This window comes from Nilaparvata lugens, chromosome 6 (assembly GCF_014356525.2).
Source record: "Nilaparvata lugens isolate BPH chromosome 6, ASM1435652v1, whole genome shotgun sequence".
Taxonomy (NCBI): domain Eukaryota; kingdom Metazoa; phylum Arthropoda; class Insecta; order Hemiptera; family Delphacidae; genus Nilaparvata; species Nilaparvata lugens.
Genome location: NC_052509.1, coordinates 2,095,272 through 2,115,256, shown reverse-complemented (window position 1 = coordinate 2,115,256; position 19,985 = coordinate 2,095,272). Strand labels below are relative to the sequence as shown.

The window sequence follows — 19,985 nt, the reverse complement described above, 5'->3', positions numbered from 1 at the left end:
CAATTCTAACAGTTTGAAGTGAATCGAACCATGGACTTGGGAATATTCTGTCGATAATTTTTTTATTTTCTAATGCTATGTTCATTGTTTTGCAGGCGCCTTCCTCGTGCCCTACCTTATAATGCTGGCGTTGGCTGGGAAGCCAATGTACTTTCTGGAGCTCGCTATTGGCCAGTTCGCAGGAGTGGGGCCAATAGCACTCTGGAATTGCTGTCCAATAGCAAAAGGCAAGTTTGAAAATAATTTATCAGCTTCAGAAGTGTAATTTGTGAAACTGATGCAATAACTATATCCTGCTGGAATATATTTCATTATTAATGCAATTACAAATCATATAGCAATGACTAGGAGAGAGCAACAGACTACTGAATTAGATAAATTCCTGTGATAATCAAAAATGTTTTCATCGATATTTTGTATTGCTTGATTAACTGTGATTATCATCAATTTGTCATAATTTCATTCATCGAGCAATATTCATGCTTTATTATTGAACTAATCCCCTTTTAGCAAGAACCAAAATACTGTGGGCTACCCTTTTGAACAGCAACCGCTGTAAATCAATATTGAAGTAATTCGATGAAATGAAATTAAAAAAGTCTTTATTAGGCGGAGTTAGGACTTTTAAGTCCTCTCTACCACTCAACCTCAATGACATCAAGCCAGAAATATAATCAAAAGTTTAGTTTACATATTATGATTTTCGATTGATAGATGTTTAATTGAATATTCAAAACCAGTGTAGGTAGTTAAAATAATTATGAGTAGTATAAGTAATTATAATTATAATAATAAGTAGAGAATTGTCATTGTATGGCATAATTTTGAGGTGTTGAATTTATCAGGACAGTAGGCCGACAACTAATTTTATCACACGCAATTCAACAAAACTAAATATACTGCAAAAATAAGAATAAGTTGAAGAAGAAAAAGATGAACAAAGATAAACAGAAGAGAAAGAGGAAGAAGTTGCAATAGATACAAAGAAGAGAACTACAATGAAAGATGATGCACGGAGAGTGAAGATAAGGGAGTATAGGGAATGTGTATGTTAATTTTAAACCTAATTAGGGAAACCTAAACCACGTTTTTAATGGTTATTGTACATATTGGGATATTATTATGTTATGATTAAGTTATGTCTGTATGTGTATGACTAAGTTATTTTGTTGACTATGACTATAATTGACTATCTGATTTGTCGTTGTCTATAACTGTTATTATGTTGAATGGCAATAAAATTCTATTATTATTCAATTATTTCATCACTTACAAAGTGAGCATTTTTATTGTAACCTAAGTCGGTCATTGGCAAGACTTTGGTACATCTCTATTCTGTCAAATTTAAAAATGATCTAATCATTGATACCGTGCTAAGTACAACCGCCTTTTGAATTCCATGTTTTGCACTCTCTGAGACACCAAGGCGACTGAGGTTCGCTGAAACCTTCTGCCTGATCACTCCAACAGTAGAGATAATTACAGGGACAGTTGTAACTTTTTCTTGCTTCCAGACATCCCTGATTTCAGCAGCCAGGGGGAGATACTTGGATATTTTCTCACTGTAATAATTATTATTATCCCTTCTATAAGCACGCTCTTGCGGAAATATTTTCAAAAAGGGGCACTTTAATGCAACCTTCCTTTCATCTTCATAACAATGTTTGACTATTTTATGAACTTGCGCACAATACGTACAGTGTCAAGGAGAACAGATTTTTGCATTCTCTTCAGCACCTCGTCTACCAAGTCAATACTTCGACATATTTCCACAACCGACATGAGTATTTTTATTATTATTATTATGTGAATTATTATAATTCATTTAATTTAAAAGATAAAAGATTATTATAATGGCTATGAAAAGAATGTAAAAAATGATAACACGAGAGGTTGGCTGAGAAGTAGAGGAAAGAACATGTGATTATAATATTAGGTGAAGTATACGATAAATACGTGTGAGGAGAGAAAATGATCGAGATTTTCAAACAATAAGAGAAGATAGATTGAATTGAAGAAAGAGACGTGAAGTTAGCAAGTGCGGAAAGAAAGATACGTGAAAGCAAGAGAGAAAGTAGATAATATATTTGCGGTAGCCTTGGCGTATCAAGAGCGGAGCAAAATACCCAGGGGGAAGGAGCTTTTCAATTTAACCAAGAGCGAGTGTGTACGTACATAAATAGGCGGAAAAGTGTTGTGAAAATCTCCCGGGCTTTTATATACACGTTTAAACCCCTTGCAAACTGAATGGCTGGCGCTATAGGGAGATTCACTTGAAACTGTCAGAATAAGTTGAAAGGGAAGCATTTATATGGGATGCAGACAGTTTAAAGTGAGCCGGAGTTTCACTATAGAGAGACTGAATTTCCGCCGATTAAATTTCTCTGCGAAAATTGAACGTGTCTTGCAAGTGAAATCGACAAACAAGTGGATTGAACTTCTATTGGGTTTCAGTTAAGTGATGACAGAGAATGACGTCGTATTATGAAACTAACTAGTAGTCGAGTGGGAATTTGAAAAGCTGTAGTGTTCAGTTCAAAATGTTTTATGGATTAGATTCTTGAAAAATTAGATCTCAGTAATGAGATATGTTGTACTGGTGGTGAAACTACTACCATTGTCGTTGAATTAATTTCTCTATTAATAATTCAGTTTTTGACCTGAGTTATGTTGTTTAACTATTCAAGTACAGTTACTGAGTAATCTATTATCTAGGATTTCATCAGATACTGTTAGAAATAAAAATAAAATATTTAAACCAATGGATTGGTTTATCCATTCGAATTGAATTCGTTATATTTTTAGACAATATTCCAGTGTTTCATTGTGATGATTACACAGTCTTATGTTTATGATGAAAAAACTCTAGGATTTCATTTTGACTATTTTCTCAATTATTGTATTTACTAGTAGTTCTATGAACAGTAGACTTCGCGCAGTTATAAGCCACAGCCTCCTCTAATATTGTCCATCAGAGTAATTAATTATATCCTGTCCTGTCGTGTCGGCGAGATATCGGTGTGTAAAAAACTAATGGCTGTTCGGGTTGTTGTATCGACAATGCTAATAAGTTTTTGTAAACAACTATGCCACATCTATGCTACTCGTACTATCATCAAAAACTTACCGAGTTGAAAGCAGAGAAACATCGGGTGAAAATACTATGCTATTTCTAGTTATCAATGGCATGCAATTAATAATCCACTCGACAGCTTATTTATGATTAAAAATTCTATAGTCTGATTTTTACGGTAATATTGGCGTTCGAAGGAGACTCCTCTTCTTTTTGTATTATCCTTAAAATGCAAAATTTCAAATACCTTATGTATAAGTCGACGTGAAATTCAAAAAGGAACATACCTGTAAAATTTCATAAAAATCTATTGTCGCGTTTAGCCGTAAATGCGGAAATAAACATAAAGAAAAATTCAAAACTGTCGACTTGAATCTTAGACCTCGCTTCGCTCGGTCAAATATTAAAAAACATGAAATTCGAGTAACATCACTGTTCATAGCACTCATATTCATAGTAAGAAAGTACTCATCCTTATATACACTAAAAAGAGAGAAAATTCAGGCTTCACATAATATTTTATGGCTGTTTATGATGTGATACTATTATATTTATGACACTCATAGTACGCTCATCCTATCCTATTTAATAATCAAAATACCCAACTGAAATAATAAGAATTTTAATAATTACTTTCTACATCAGATGTAGCCTGTACTTCATTAATAGCAGATTGCTTCCAATTCTTTATTATATTGGTATATTAGATACGCCTTCAGTAAAGGACAAATATTCCTCATCAATAATAAATTTGGCATATTTGGTATTCATATTGTGATTTATTGAACAATATTTTGTCATAAAGTTCATCAATATTCCTGCCATTATTCTCAATGAAGCATGTTTGATGTATAAAGTGTAATACTTGGCAAGTATTGTGTCATGAGTTTGTTGAACTTCTCTCCCAATAATTCTCAATTGAGCTAGGACTAATATCGGACATATCTGATGAATATCGTGTATATTGGCAGCTACTGTATTTGGATATAAAGGTAGAACAATATTCCTCCATCGCCTAGTTGTCTATGAAATGATCAGTCCCTTTCACTGCACCAAGCAAAATTACTATTTCCTACAGTTACGTTGAAAAGTGGCCATTGCTGCACTGATTACAGAACGCAAAGAATCACTTTTCCGCTATAGTGCGGGAAAATTTTCTGCACTCCAGATTTGCAACATGGCAACGCAAAATACTTAGTAGGTTATATGGAGCAACAGTGCAGCAAAATCAAAATGAAGTTGGTAACAGTGACTGGGCTGCTATAGTGAGCAGAGGTGCAACGAAGCACAACGCGCTAATTATTATTCATTATATATTATAACCAAGGACAACGAGGACTTTAGGATTTAGGATTGAGGTTTTTATCAATAATAAAATTACACAGAAAAACATTTGATGCATTTCAGGCAATTTTACCCATAATTACCCACTTTTCATATTCAATGGTAACTGTAGGAAAAACTTAATGTGAAATACGTGCGCAAAGTTCTTCTGCTGCACTCAAGAAACCATTCCGCCCTCGCCTACGGCTCGGGCGTAAACGTTTCTTTCGGTGCAGCAAACTGTCACTTTGCGCACTAGTTGCACAAATAACTATTTCATTACACCAGAGTCTTTGATATTAATATTAAATATAGTCTATAGAATAAATAAAATTTATGAAACCGATTGCATTCATAGTTCACAGTAGGCTACAATGCAAATAATAGTAGGCCTACTCGTACAGGCAGTGGCGTATCCATGGGGGGAGGGGTTATGGGGATGTATCCCCCCCCCACACGAAATGGAACCTGAATCTTTTGTGACTGGAGCAGCCACAAAAATTAGCATCTAATAAAATATTTTCATTACATTATACAATGTAAGTCCAGAAATATATAAGGGATATATTTAACCAACAGGGCCTATGAAGTTTTCAAGGGAAAATCGAAATAATAAGTGGTCTACTGATCACCAAAGAAACTTGAACGGAATGTTTTTTTTTTCAAGTGGAAATTGCGTAAAATCGCACCAAATTGAAGGTATATTTTCAAAATTTTCCGGGAGAGGACACCCATACCTCACCCTTTGGTGAGGGTATTCCATACCTTCACACCCCCCGGTGTCTCCTACAAAGTTTAAGTGATTTCTACTCTAATGTTATAATCCGCCCCAGAAATATTTTTCTGGCTACGCCACTGCGTACAGGAACTCATTTGAAATGAGTAACTGATTCTTTAATTGATAATATTATGGTTCCTACCATGGAATTGATTATTTTAATGGTGATATGATTCCTTCCTTGATAATAATGGAAGACTGTTGTGGCATGTTTCCAACTGAGTATCAAGATTTCAAGTTACTTTGAATTTGAAATGATATTGATTGAAACCATTTCAACCTTAAATAATTATTCAAATAGGAACATAGTCCTTTCTCTTATTATTCAAATTCCTATGAATCGAACAACTGAAATTCTATTTTCTGAAACACAATCAAAGTTTTCAAGTATCCTTTTTTATTGCAACGCTACTACTTTCAACTCTTCATGAGCCATCAGTGTGTACGTATATAAAGATGCAGGAAAGTAACTTATTCACACTTGAAAATGGCTCTTTAAGAGTGAAAATATAGTGAGGTTCACGTTATAATGGCAGTGGATAAAGATAGGAGAATAGCGATGCCGATTCTCTGCATTAATTAATTATATTTCAAAACTGTCAAAAACATAATTGGCATCGTTGTGGACCTAGAAAAGGATAGTACCACCGGCTTTGTCGAATGATAGACAAGGATAGCAAAACCAAAGTTGAACAAATACTGTCATATAACGTGGACCTCACTTTAGAAGTGTTGCAATAATATAAGGGGTACTTGATAATTGTTTTAATAATCAGTAGCCTTATAAGAAGAGTGCCTATTTTCTGAATACAACAACGAAAATGATGTCTCCCAATGAACTTAATGAATGTGTGCAAACGGCAAAATGGCGGATGAGAGGCTGAGAGAGAGAGAGATTTCGGGTGAGAGAGAGTGAGAGGTAGAGAGAGAGAGATTTCGGGTGAGAGAGAGTGAGAGGTAGAGAGAGAGCGTAAAAGATTTTCAGACGATAGTGAGCAAGTAGGAAGGCAGGCAGTAATAAATATCGCCCCGAAAAGAAGATAAATACGGGAGTAAAACTGCTTGTTGTGAGCCACTGATAAATTATAACTATATATATTAGCGGCGCTGTGGTGGCCAAATAAGCGCTCCACATCAATCAAGGCACGCTTCGAGGTTTCCTATCTCATATATCTATATATACCACTGGTTTCCCGCGGACGGGAGAAATGAGTGGAAGAATAAAGTTATATCTATGTAGTGATTATCATGATTATAATTATGTCCGTTCATATGACTGGTTTCTCATAGTGAATAAATGAGCATTACATCGTATTTTATACCTATTCATATAAACTAATAAAAACAATATAAAAATCTTGTAGCTTTTTAAAAAATAAAGGGTACTACAAGATTTGTATAATGTTTTTATTAATTTGTTAAAAAGTAGCCAATGTGAGTTGAGTGTTTCTATTCATATAAGTCTGGCTTTTTTATGGACTTGAGAGATATGCCAAGAAATCGAATTTATATTTCTATGTGTTTATCATCATGTTATAACCTTCAAGATATTTGGACGATTTGAGACAAAATTAGAAAATAGAAGGAGTTTTGGGCAATAGTCTGTTTTTCCTTTCCGACTTTTGTATTTTTTTCTCTATCCAATAAATAAATAGATAAAATAAGCAACTCAAACGAAATAAATTTGTGGTGGAATCGGGCATGAAATATATATATGTAGTGATTATCATTGTATAAACGAAGAATCTACTTATAAAATGTTGAATTGAATTCATATTTACAGTGATTCTCACGATACATTTATAGCAATTACATTTTAGTGGTTCGCGGATGGATAGGACTACATTTTGTATAAAACACATCCGATAGGTGTTTTACGATTTATGGTATTTTATTCAACGATATTCATGGTTTATAATGGATTGAATATATTCAAAGAAAATCTAGGTATTATAATTGATCAATACTGATGCTACATTGATTCTGCATACACAAATCAAATCATTATTTATTTTGACAAAAAAACACAACTCAGTGAAATAAAGATATAAACCTCTATACAGATATAAACTTCTATACAGTTAGTTCCTGTCAAAATAAAAATACTACTTGCTAAATTATTCTCAATTTGTATGCAAGTAGGAGGTCAGTGAAAAAAAGTTTTTAATGCTACACTCACACACACACTCACACATCTTTCTCTTCCATGTTGGTATGTGCAAAAAAAAGGTAAAAGAAGTATTATAATAGAATGGGAATCAGATAATTACAGAAAAATAACTCTCAATAGTTTCAGGCAGACATCCAATAAGCCATTTTGATATTTGTTTTTTCAAAAGTATTTTGTTCTCAATATTTCTTATATAGGTAATCAGGTAGATAGTTGGAAAATTTTGGCCCCAAAAAAAACAAAGGATTTCTGAAAAAAGTGTTATACACCCTGGGGTGTCTAACTAAATTTTCAACTACTCTTCTAGTTCTGTATACATTTTTATCATTCTCGAACATTAGCCGACTTCGATTGCCTGATGACATGTAAAAGAATGATAAGACTTTGAAAAAATATTTATAGCGCATTGGCAAACAATTGCAAAACTGAAAGATAGGAAAAGAGTGTTCGATCCTGCTCACACCCTTCATACACCGTACTATGGCTTTTTGAAGCACAATTAGAGGTGCTAGATGGGTCTTGTGGGTGGATCCCCAGCAACTAATACCATTACTTAATTTGGAATACATCAGAGCAAAATAGAGTTGCCTGAGCACAACTGAAGGGATGCATTTTCCAAGGTGGTAGAATTTTTTAAGTATATGGTGGAGATAATTTTTCAATCTACAAATGTGATGAGACCAAGAGAGTTTCTCATCCACTACCAGACCTAGATAGCTGATGAAACCAGTTTGTGCCACAGTACCACAATCACAATTGACCACAACTGTAAACCTAACTTATTCGACTGGCACCCCCTTAACTGGACTCAAATCAACTTAGAATCCCCTCAAATTCGACTGGAAAAATCAAGATTATCCATCTATGTAGTGATTACCAAATACAAAACCACATAATATACGAATGACTCTCACATAACTGAAAAAATTAGCAAAAGATTCAGATTATGTCTATGTAGAGGTAACTTACTCTTGCAAGGATGGGCAACATAATATTTCTAGAGTTATTCCCTGGCAGAAACGAGGAGCTAAATAATCCAGATTACATATCTATGTAGTAGAACTCTGGCAACAGGGAGAAACGAGCGTTAAATTTCATGATACATCTATAGAGTGGTTCCCTGAGAGAAACGAGAAATGAGCAAAAAAATCCAGTAAATATATCTATGTAGTGGTTTCTCCGCAAAGGAGATAAATAAGCCTTGCAATGATAATATATCTATGGAGTGGTTGCCTGAGCCAGAAGCCCCCAGAGCATTGTTGATCCAGTGCTGAGGTTAGTCATTGTGATAGAGAGACGATTGCCAAGATTTACAGCGTAATTTCTTCTCTTTTCCTTCCAGAGAACAGTTGTTGATACAATAAATTACTAATGATTTTCCGCCGTGATAACACCGTGGGGCATATTTGTGGGTTCTATTTGTTACTCAACGGAGATAATGGGTTGTAATTTTTAATGCTTCAAGACAGAAAGCTTCCATCTTTGGAGGTTATTTAGCCTAAACAAGAGAGTGGAAACTCTTGGAGTCTGCTGAACATTGAGATACGATAAGAGAAGCAGCGTATTACACCTGCTTATAATGTATTTGTATAAGAATAGAATTCTTTTTCGGTTTTAAAACACAATATTCCAAATAATTTTGTAGAGATTCTTGAATAATTGCTAGAATCTTCATCAATTGCTCAGTTAAGCTGGATTCTCAGACAACAGTGACAGTACAGTAAAAATATAATTCCCATAAGTTCTAATGGTACTAGTAGTTCTGTGAACAGTAGAACTCGCGCTCATTAAGTTACATTGACCTGTTGTTGTTTTCTCAAAAATTAATAAATGATTTATCAATTTAAAATGTCTAGAAAAATCCTAAATATACATAGAGCTTTCTGCCCTATCGTACCGTGACGTGTCGTCCCGGAATGTGAGTGTGAGTGCTGTTATCAGGTATGGCTGCCGTCGATACGCCAATCCAATCAACACATCAGAGAACATTCTGTATTGTCGTATTGGCGGAAAATCGGTGTGTTGAAATTAACAAAATAAATGCCATATTGCTGATTTCCTACAAACTTCATTTCTCACTTTTCATGATTTTAGAAATCAATTACTTTTCAATAATATTTGTTGCAATTTTAATCATCAGATTAAAAAAGAAAAATGTAAAACAAAATGTTTTCTATCAATGGCCCGTTCTGTGTACATGGAATGTGGTAAATTGTCCGATACACAATTTACCAGGTACAAAGTTCCGCGCTCCATGGGAAGAGTTTTGACAGATTCTGTACCAGAAACCAGTTCCAGTTCCAAAATCCTACCCCACAGTTGAAGCGTGGTAATTTGTCCGACCTGGTACAGTTCCACCTATCTGAGCTCTCATTGGTCGATTATTGTAGTCTGCTTGCTTCTCTGCGCATGCGCTGATGTTTGTTTACCATAGAATACATAACCAACAATATTATGTTTGATAACCATTCATTAAATTAATTTTTCTGTATAGAAAATTTGAGAGTAATGAAATAAAAGAAATGCACACTTTTCTAGACGGTAAGTATGTAAAACAGCCTTTTTTCATTCACGCAGCTAGTAAACGACACATTTTAGTGTAAATCAACTTTATATGTGCGCGCCAAAAGCTTGAACCAACGATTTTGAAATGGCGTATTTTGCACTAGTCACGTGATGGAACAATTTACGATTGGAATTGGAATAATTTACTGTACACAGAACGTACACAATAACTCCAAACTAGAATCATTGCCTCAGCTTATGGAAAGACAAAGTTATTAAACAACTGTCTACTAACGTTGATGGAAAGATACATTTTCAAGATGTTCGATGTTTTTGAACGGGTAGTATTATCAGAGACAAACAAATAGTTGTCTGTGGCCTTACGCTTGTCTTATGCTTATCCTTTCTCTATGGTATTATAGTCCACTAGACAGCTGATTTATGATGAATAGTTCTATAGTGTGATTTTTACGGTAATATAGGTGTTCTAAGGAAACTCCTTTTCCTTTTGTATTATCCTTAAAATGCAGTATAGTCAACGTCAAAAGTATACGTCAACGCGAAATTCAAAAAGGAACATACCTGTCAAATTTCATGAAAATCTATTGCTGCGTTTCGCTGTAAATGCACAGCATATAAACATTTAAACACAAAGAGAAATCCAAAACCGTCGACTTGAATCTTAGACCTCACTTCGCTCGGTCAATTATCTATTCTCACTTGGCCAGGCTGAGTGGAAATAGTCCAATTAGAACTCGTGGGAATTATATTTTCACTGTTCACTGCCACTGATGTGTGCGAATCCAGCTTTAATATACAAAAATAATAGCTTTTTAGTAAGGGCTAGTTTCATTTATCTAGGTTTATTTCATTTATTCACTTGAAAATGTCGTTAATATGTTGAAACATGTTATGAATAAAAGTTTTTTTTTTAAAGTACGTACATAGATTTCTAATTTCCAGATATACATCAATAAATATATTAGGACAACTATTTCAGCTATTATATTCTATTCTCTGGATAGGAGATTGTATATATTTTTGAATAATAATTGTACTAGACTACAGTAGAGCTTCAAAAATCATGGGGCGAGTTTTGGTTGAATTGAGTTAGAATACATCACTGCCCAAGTTTCACGGTAACGTTTGGTTTCATATACTTGTTATCTATAATAATAATAAAGGAAAGAATTGGCTTATACACGTACGGGATAAGAAATTCAGGAATGATACACATCATCACGTCTGAACTACTGGACTGATTAACTTGAAATTCTGCATATAGATTCTTAATTTACCGAGGATGGTTATAGGCCTATTTTAAATTATTCAAGATTTCAGTAGGTCAAGTTTATAATTAGACCATTGCGGAGTACGGTTTACAAGCTAGTTGAAAATATAATATTACTGAGCTGTGTTAGAAGTAGTGAAAGGTAGGTTCCCACCTAATAGAAATAGTCCCACTAAAACTGGTGGGATAAATGACCTCACTGAACTGAACAGGGTGACTGAGACAGGGAAATCTGTCTCAATCGTGCAACAGTTGCAAAATAAGCAGTCGTTTACAAGTGTATGTAGAAGTAGTTGATCAGAAACTAAGTTGAATGTTGAAACGATATGAACGAATCAACGGTTAACTACAGCTGAAAGCTACAGAATCTCACCTTCAATAATCCTATCTCATTCAGAGGATTTTCATATCATTCGTGGTTCACTGGGCACGAAGACACACAAAGCAGACAGAGAGCGAAGTCCAGTCATCCAAATTAATTAGTTTGCCGATTGTATCTGTAGAGCTGTATTCGAGTGATGATGCTTGATCCATCCTCCTAGAGGAAGAAATTGAGAGTAACGATTAGAAGGTTTATTCAGATTAGAGTGAGAGAGAAAAGGAAGAAAGAAAGAGAAACGATGAGAAGGTTTATTCAGATTACAGTGAGAGAGAAAAGATGAAAATGTTTAGATCACACTGAGAGAAAAGATTTAGGATCACAGTGATGTTCAATTCACAAAATTATAATGAAATTTTCAAATGTTTGTGAAAGTGTTGGCTTTAATTCAAAGTCCTAACTTCGCCTGGTACTATCATTCTTTTTCATAACAAACCCTTAAGTGATGTAATGTGTATAACATTAATATTTGTTAATTTTCGACTCCACTTGAAGGAAACTCGTTTCTATGTTGAAAAAAGTAGAAGTATTGAAACAAATCTACTATGAAGCTTTGTAATTGGGATGAAAAGAAGTTTTGGACTGTAGTCTGTTTCTTTAATTCTTAAGTTGATTGTGAATGATAAATAAATAAATAGATTTGCGTTAGTGAAATTTCAAAAAAATTACGAAATTGAATAAGGGATTTGAAATAGCATGTGTGATGAGAATACAAGTAGTTTGAGCTCAAACTTGATTTAAAGTTTTTAGGGTACATCTGCTCAAAATTACAGAACATAGAATACACAGAAAACACAAAATAACTACGATGATTAACACAATAATGTTGGGAATAATTTAAAAATCAGAATAGTTATGAAAAAATTACAAATCAATCTCCAATTTTATTTTTCATTACAAACTGCTTGTTTATGATCTCTTTTTCAATATGGTACTTTAGATATGATATAGCAGTCTGAATGCAGTCTGACATAGCAGTTCAGACTGTTATGACGTATCTGAAGTACCGTATTGGAAAAGTAATCACAAAGTATTGAGAATTAAAGACATCTACTTATGCTTCTAAAATCTCATAATAAAAATTCAATAACTAGTGCCATCTCATATTACTTGAAACAAGAGAAGGCAAAACTAGAGGTAGCCTATAACAAAACCAAGTCGTATAAAGACAGAAAAGTACTGAAAGAACAGGGTAGTGACAGAACAGGAAGTATTAAGGTATTTGAATGACTAATTCATTTGATCATTATTGAAATAAATATCGAGTGATCTAACTGGCTCAGGTCTGGTGTCAGAGTTTCCAAGTCGAACCTGATCAATTAATTGTTCATAATTAATAAAATGGGATGAATACTGAGAAAAATTTAGTGAATAATCAACCGAAATCTCAAAGTCATATAATTATTCAAAATAAGACACAGGAGAGTACTGGCAAAACAGGAAATATGGAGAACTGAACAGGAAGAATATTGAGAAAAAATCAATGCATATTCAGCAAAATATCACACACATCTTTAAAAAAAACATATTTATTCTATAATAAATAGACACAGGAAAGTACTGGCAAAACAAAAAATATGGAGAACCAAGTGGGATGAATACTGAGAAAAATTTAGTGAATAAAATAATCAACCGAAATCTCAAAGTCACATACTTCTCTGAGAATGTAGGTACAATATATTCAAAATTAGACACAGGAAAGTGCTGGCAAAACAGGAAATATGGAGAACCAAGTTGGATGAATACTGAAAAATGCTATGACTAAAAATCACATACATATCTTTGAAAATTCACATTCAATTCTATATTGAAGTACTGGCAGAGCAAGAAATATGAAGAACCAAATGTGAAGAATATTGAGAGAAATTCACTGAATAATAATCCAGCAAGACCTCAGTCACAAATACCTCTTTGAAAATTGACAATACATTCAAAATTAGACACAGAAAAGTTCTGGGAAAACAGGAAATGAAAAGAAACAAATAGGAAGAATACTGAGAGAACATTCAATGAATAATTCAGCGAAATCTCTTTGTGAGTTCGATATTTGTTGAGAGGAGCAAACGAGAGGGATGATTGATAAATCGTCAGCGCTCAATCTGATGAAGTGCTGAAGTGTTGTAAATAATGACGAACATAGAGCTCCTCCATCCATCCGCGCTGCCAACCATTATTGAAGGCATCAGAAAATAATGAGAAATAGCAGATGTATCACAAAACTCTGACACGATGACTTACTGTCCAATTTACATTGACGCGTTCAGCGCAGAAACAGTTCAATACTTTTGTTGCGTTGCATTTTTCAATGAGGGATGCTCTTAGCTCGAGAGATGGAAGGAATTTGTACTTAAAATTACGGTAATTCATCTTATCTTTATTAATAGATGATAGATAATCAATTGAGCTGAATGAGAATGAATAATTGAACAGAAAAATTGTTAGATTGTGTTTGACTACTGTGAAATTGAGTTTTATTCCAGGTACTTAGCATTGTGACTGTATCTAATTGTGTATAATGAAATTTGTATTTGAATTTCAAAAAACACTTATGGAGTGAAAATGCACTTACATTGGTAGTGACGATCGTTTCGACCTGTTGTTGATCATCATCAAAAATCGAATTGACAGTCAATTGAAATCACTGTCAAATTGACAGTGTGATGATGACCAACAACAGGTCGAAATGATCGTCATTACCAATGTAAGTGCATTTTCACTCCATAAGTGTTTTTTAAAATTAAAGTTTAATTTTATAGTGAGAAAGTATGGATATGCAGCAGAGAAATTTGTATGTGACCTGGCTTATGTACTGATGTACTCTGGCTCAAATAAAGATCATTGTATACATGTGTTGCATTGCATTTTAACAGAAGATGGAATGGGTATTGATTCGAATTATTCATTTTATAATCAATATTGTTCATTAATAAATTATAATTGTATAATTGTATAACTCGATATTATTATTATCGATTACATTCACTTGGCTAACAGATATAGTATATTTCGCAGCTAGAGCAGAAAATGAGATTTTTCCAGCTCGAAATCGGTTTTCAAGTCCAAGGCCGTAGGCCGAGGACTAGAAAAGATTGAGAGCTGGAAAAACATTTTTGCCCGTGGTGCGAACGATATTTTTCGCCACACTACAAGTATTGCTGACAAAATAAATAAAGAATACTCGTTAAGCTATCGTACCTATCTCTTGATTTTAGTGGTAGAAGATTTGCAGTCAGGATTTCAGATTCTTTTGAAATTTCACTTGGAATACCACAGTCCGAGCATTTTTGAAAATTCGGAATGCACTAATCAACAATAAATAATTGAATAAAACTGGTTGCGAAGCGAATTAGTTTGATTCGAAACTGGAACTGAAATCATGGCGACTTCAGCTGATGATGAAAGTGGACACTCGCCCGATCTAGCGGATGACTTATTAACTACTTCCATGAGCGGCTGGAAAGAGACAACTTTCTGGCCTAGACCGGAAAAGAAACCCTTTTCTGACGTCGTCTGCAAACAAGGTCTTTCAGATCTACGTAGGGACTGGAAAACAGCTGCTTTCTGTGCAGTGTGGCGAAAAATCTAATTGTTAACAATTGATTAATGATATTGTAACCTATGTATCAAAGTATAAGTAAATAAATTATCATGCTTTCTAACATATTACTCCATCAATATTTCATGCTATTAATTTATTGTTGTTTATTGTTTGCATGTCTTTACAATCACATTTACATTTAAAATTTTATTTGAATTGACAGGAGTGGGGTGTGCGATGGTAATGGTGTCTATAATGGTGTGCATCTACTACAATGTGATAATGTCCTACACGGTGCACTACATGGTGTCATCATTCGCGTCCGAAGTGCCTTGGAGCAAATGTGACCCGGCCTGGGCTGACATGGCTACCTGCTATGTTAGAGGTGACACCAACACCCTCGTGAGTGCATTAATACATTTGGTTTGATTTTAATTAATAGATTGTGTATTACATTTTAAATAAGTAAGGCTGGCAAGTAACCATAGGACATGCATGGCGAACATGTGTGTACACATGTTGTCATACATGTTGTGGCATCAGCACAGCAAAAGGCTTCGATCAAAATGTTTTGAGGTTGGGTTTTTATACTTGATTTTTTGTGATTATTTTTTCTTTGCTGCTCTATTTGAGGTTAAACTATTTTTGTATAATTTGTAATTTTCCAGAGGTTTATTTATTGTTATTGGACTCTTCTCTCTTAGCAAAAAGTCACCTCACCTCTGTACCATTCAACTTTGAATTATCAAGAATTCTGTATGCTGGTTGTGATCTAGATATAGGACAAAATTATTGAGATAACAGTCAGTATAAGACTCATAATCATATTATATTTTCCATTACTATTGAATTTGTATAATTTTAAAGTGAAAAGACACTCACACTCTGATTTTTTAAAGTTATAAAAATACCATAGTAATAATATTTAGTAAAAAGATGGATAACTATCAACATATATTTTCCAGGCAGGCAGTATCTACGGGGAAACTCAATATAGTAACAGATACTTTATTATTTGCAATAGTAAAAACTAGTTTCCTTTGTGATAAATGATATAATTAATAATGCCATCGTTAAGAAAGAAACCATGCTGATTCTGTTGGGAAAAGGGCTGTTACCATAATTTACATTTTCTTTTTCAGGGACATTTGAATAGCTCACTAACGAATACGACAAATAACGCCACAATAATAGTTGATCATAGCAATAAAGAAACAGCAAGTCTACAGTATTGGGAGTAAGTATTTCAAATCAGTAGACTGTGTTAACTACCGTATTATTTATGAGTTGATTAATTTAATTCAGAAGATTCAAATATGACGTGTTTCTATCAAAGACAATAAAAATAACTTATTACCGTATTAATTTTTCTAAATTTCTATGAACCAAACCAATAATTGATATTAGTTTGTTGGAGTAGGCCAAGTCTTTAATTCATAAATAAATTTGAAAAATATTGTTGGAGTTAGATAAGAGAGCATAATAACATTATATATTGTTCAATCATTCAAGCTAGGTTACCGTACCTAATCGAGTAATGTAAGTAAGTATTCTTCCATAATCTACAATAATCATGGAGATGTTGAAAGTATTCAAATTTTCTTTTGTTGAATAAATCCTCCATTCTGACTGAATACGATGCACAGATATTTGTAATGAATGCTAACAAATAGAATTATTAACAATTCAATTAATCACACGCTGATGTAAAAGCAGATATTTAGTCTAACAAGTTTCACTTTCCAACTAAACATTAGTACATTACAATGAACAATGTATAACAAGAACCAGTAAAATAAGAAATTCATACTGAGTTAACTAATTGTGTACGAATTAGATTGTGTGGTATGATACTGTTTAATTCATACTACTTCATAACCAGAATATGAGAATTTATCAATATTCACGTCGAATTGAAAATAAATATTTCATTTTTTACTATAGGAGACACGTTCTACACCTATCTGATGGAATAGAGCATCTGGGACCTATCAAATGGGATTTGGCTCTTTGTCTATTAGCCTGTTGGATTGTAGTCGTTCTGTGTCTAATCAAAGGCATCAAAACATCCGGCAAGGTAAAGTTCATACTCATTTTGAATATTTCTTCTAGGGTTTTCATCCTAACATTGAACTGGTTGTTATATAAGTAGTCTTATGAGTCACTTTATCCATTAATAAAACGTGACTCATAAGATTAGTTATCAAATAATTGTTTATCGCTGATTTATGCCAATAAAAATTTGTTTATATTGTCGTGTTTGCAAATATTGTTTGATAATTGCGAAATATTGATCATATTTTTCATAGGGAGATTTATTAGTTTTCGATTGAATAAACAAGAGCTCTTCTTTCTGAATACTGCCGCTTTTTCCAGGACACAATAACACGAAATATCGCCAGTATAACTACGGAATAAATCAAAGCCGTTAATTTATAACACATTTCTTTTTAAAATAACATCTCAAATTTTCAAAAAGAGCTCTGGAACTGAAATTGGAATGAATTGTCAATTTTGTTTTTGTCCATTTATTTATCTATTTGAATAAATGATTGATTTTGGTTTGATTTGATGATTACAGGTTGTCTACTTCGCTGCCACATTCCCCTACATAATCCTTTTCACATTATTGATAACTGGATTGATGCAAGAGGGCGCTATGACAGGAGTTCTCTACTTCATAACACCGACGTGGAAAAAGCTACTTGACATACAGGTGGATATTTAAATACAATCTGAATACAGCCTACTATAGAACTAGCTACCATAAGGTATGAGAAAGTAAAGACTAAGATATATCTCTAGTCTGTCTTAAAATATAATTCCTTATATCATACCTGTCTTATAATATAATGATATATAGAGATGGATAGAATAATATATAACATGGGTAGAATTCCTAGTTTATATATATTTTGGACTCAAAATTAGACAAAACTTTTAAAGTGAGATACATAGCTGCACGGCAATTGGGAGGTACTGGGTTCGATTCCCGGGCTGACAAATAATTTTTTAATATTAGCGCTCATCGAAATCCCATCTAGCTGTTTACCATGTTGTCAATATTTGCAGTAGCAGAAGTCTTCGGGGTGAATTACAGCATTTAATTTGAATTTTCGTTTAATAATAATAATGATATAACATAACCTATTTTTGGAAAATTTCTATCTAAATTTGGGAAAGGAACAATTTTGGGCTTAAAGCATGTTGTTCCTTTCCCAATCATTCATAGTTCAGAATGATATTGTATCCATCAATGTAAACATAACGTTATAATGCAAGGGAAATTAATTGAAATGGAAGGGATGGAAATTCTGGAATATTTACATTCTGCAGGAATAATAATTTTTCTTTAGTAATCCACAATACTTTGGAAGAATCTCAACAGATCAACTAGCTATATTTTACACAATTCAACAGACAAATCAGTTTTATCAAGAATATTAATTTTTCAAATTTTAAATTCACATTTCACGTCATTATATTAATATTCCTTTCTAATTTTACAGGTTTGGCAAGCGGCAGCCAGTCAGATGTTCTTCTCATTGAGTGTATCAATGGGAGGACTGATCATGTACAGCAGCTACAATGATTTCCGCAACAATGTTTATAGGTAACTGAACAATTTCAGATGAAATTACAACTCTTGGGACGTGTACATATTGAGAGCGTTCAGGCATTCCGAAAACCACCGAAAAAATATTCCAAGGCCACTTTAACCACTGACCGCTCACTGTGTTCACACATCATCAAGACACACACACACACACACCACACACACACACACACCACACACACACACACACACACCACACACACACACACACACACACACACACAAACACAAGATTTACATTTGGAATGTATTGTGATAGACATGAGCAACATTTAGTTTGTTATTGCTTCTAGGCTGGATTTTCTATTTCATTAGTCTACCATATATTAGAAAACATAATCTGATGAGCATTCCCAAAATCCACCTTGCTAGCATGCAAATATTCCATAAGCATGAAAACTTTCACATAATGAATTCATGTAAGAAACTTAAAATCTCACCTGTTCAAGGGCCAAGCCATACAAAGCGGGGTTTTCAGGCGTTTTCAGAAGAGTTAGCAGGGCAGAAAGCTCTACTATACGATTAGCTGCTTATCAGCTGATTCCCGAACAACAATCCAATCAACCATGAGCTTCCTGCCGTGCCGACTGATCTGAAAACGCCTGAGAAAACGCTGTGTATGTCTTGGCCCTTATTCTATTTGAACAGAGAAGCCCATGTGGTTGGTGTTACCATACTTCTTCAAATAATATGAACAAATCTATTCATTTTAGAAACTATTCAAGATACTGTTTTACATTAAATTCTATTCCAACTCGTGGTCAGTATCATCAAAGAAAGGAGATAGTTATTTGTTAAATAGAAAAACTAAGGCTCCAATAGTATATATTTGATTCAAAATTTGCTCGTTTGAAGTCTGAGTATCTGAGTATTGAAGAGTATAAATTGTATTTTGAAAAGTGAAAATGAGATAACCAACATTTTGATTCGGACAGTATAGTATAAATTGGAAATGGGACAGTTTTGGGCATGAGCCTGTTGTGCCTTTCCTCATTTTAAGTATTTGCACACAATGTGATAAATAAATTGTCAAAAACCACAGATTTTATTGAAATATAGAAAGACCGGTTTCGGTTGTTACACCATTGTCTATCTCTGATGAACTCTTATCACTGCTAAGTTTAAGACACCATTGTCAATCTCTGATAAACTTATAATTATCAGTGATAAGAGTTTATCAGAGATTGACAATGGTGTAACAACCGAAATCGGTCTTTCTATATTTCAATAAAATCTGTGGTTTTTGACAATTTCTCAGTCTTTTTATTTAATATGAATAATTACCACAATATCAACTTCTCAACTACACAAA

At 33.7% G+C, this 19,985-nt stretch overlaps 1 protein-coding gene across 1 annotated transcript in view; it reads left to right on the top strand.

Moving 5' to 3' along the window:
* The window catches only part of LOC111048682 (sodium-dependent proline transporter), an 82,716-nt gene that overhangs the window by 52,194 nt on the left and 10,537 nt on the right, over positions 1-19,985 (top strand). Inside the window, exons 3-8 of the mRNA XM_039431327.1 lie at positions 96-227; positions 15,281-15,459; positions 16,200-16,294; positions 17,002-17,134; positions 17,639-17,773; positions 18,567-18,670. Of these exons, the coding sequence (XP_039287261.1) occupies positions 96-227; positions 15,281-15,459; positions 16,200-16,294; positions 17,002-17,134; positions 17,639-17,773; positions 18,567-18,670 (778 nt within the window). The remainder of the gene's footprint in view (positions 1-95; positions 228-15,280; positions 15,460-16,199; positions 16,295-17,001; positions 17,135-17,638; positions 17,774-18,566; positions 18,671-19,985) is intronic.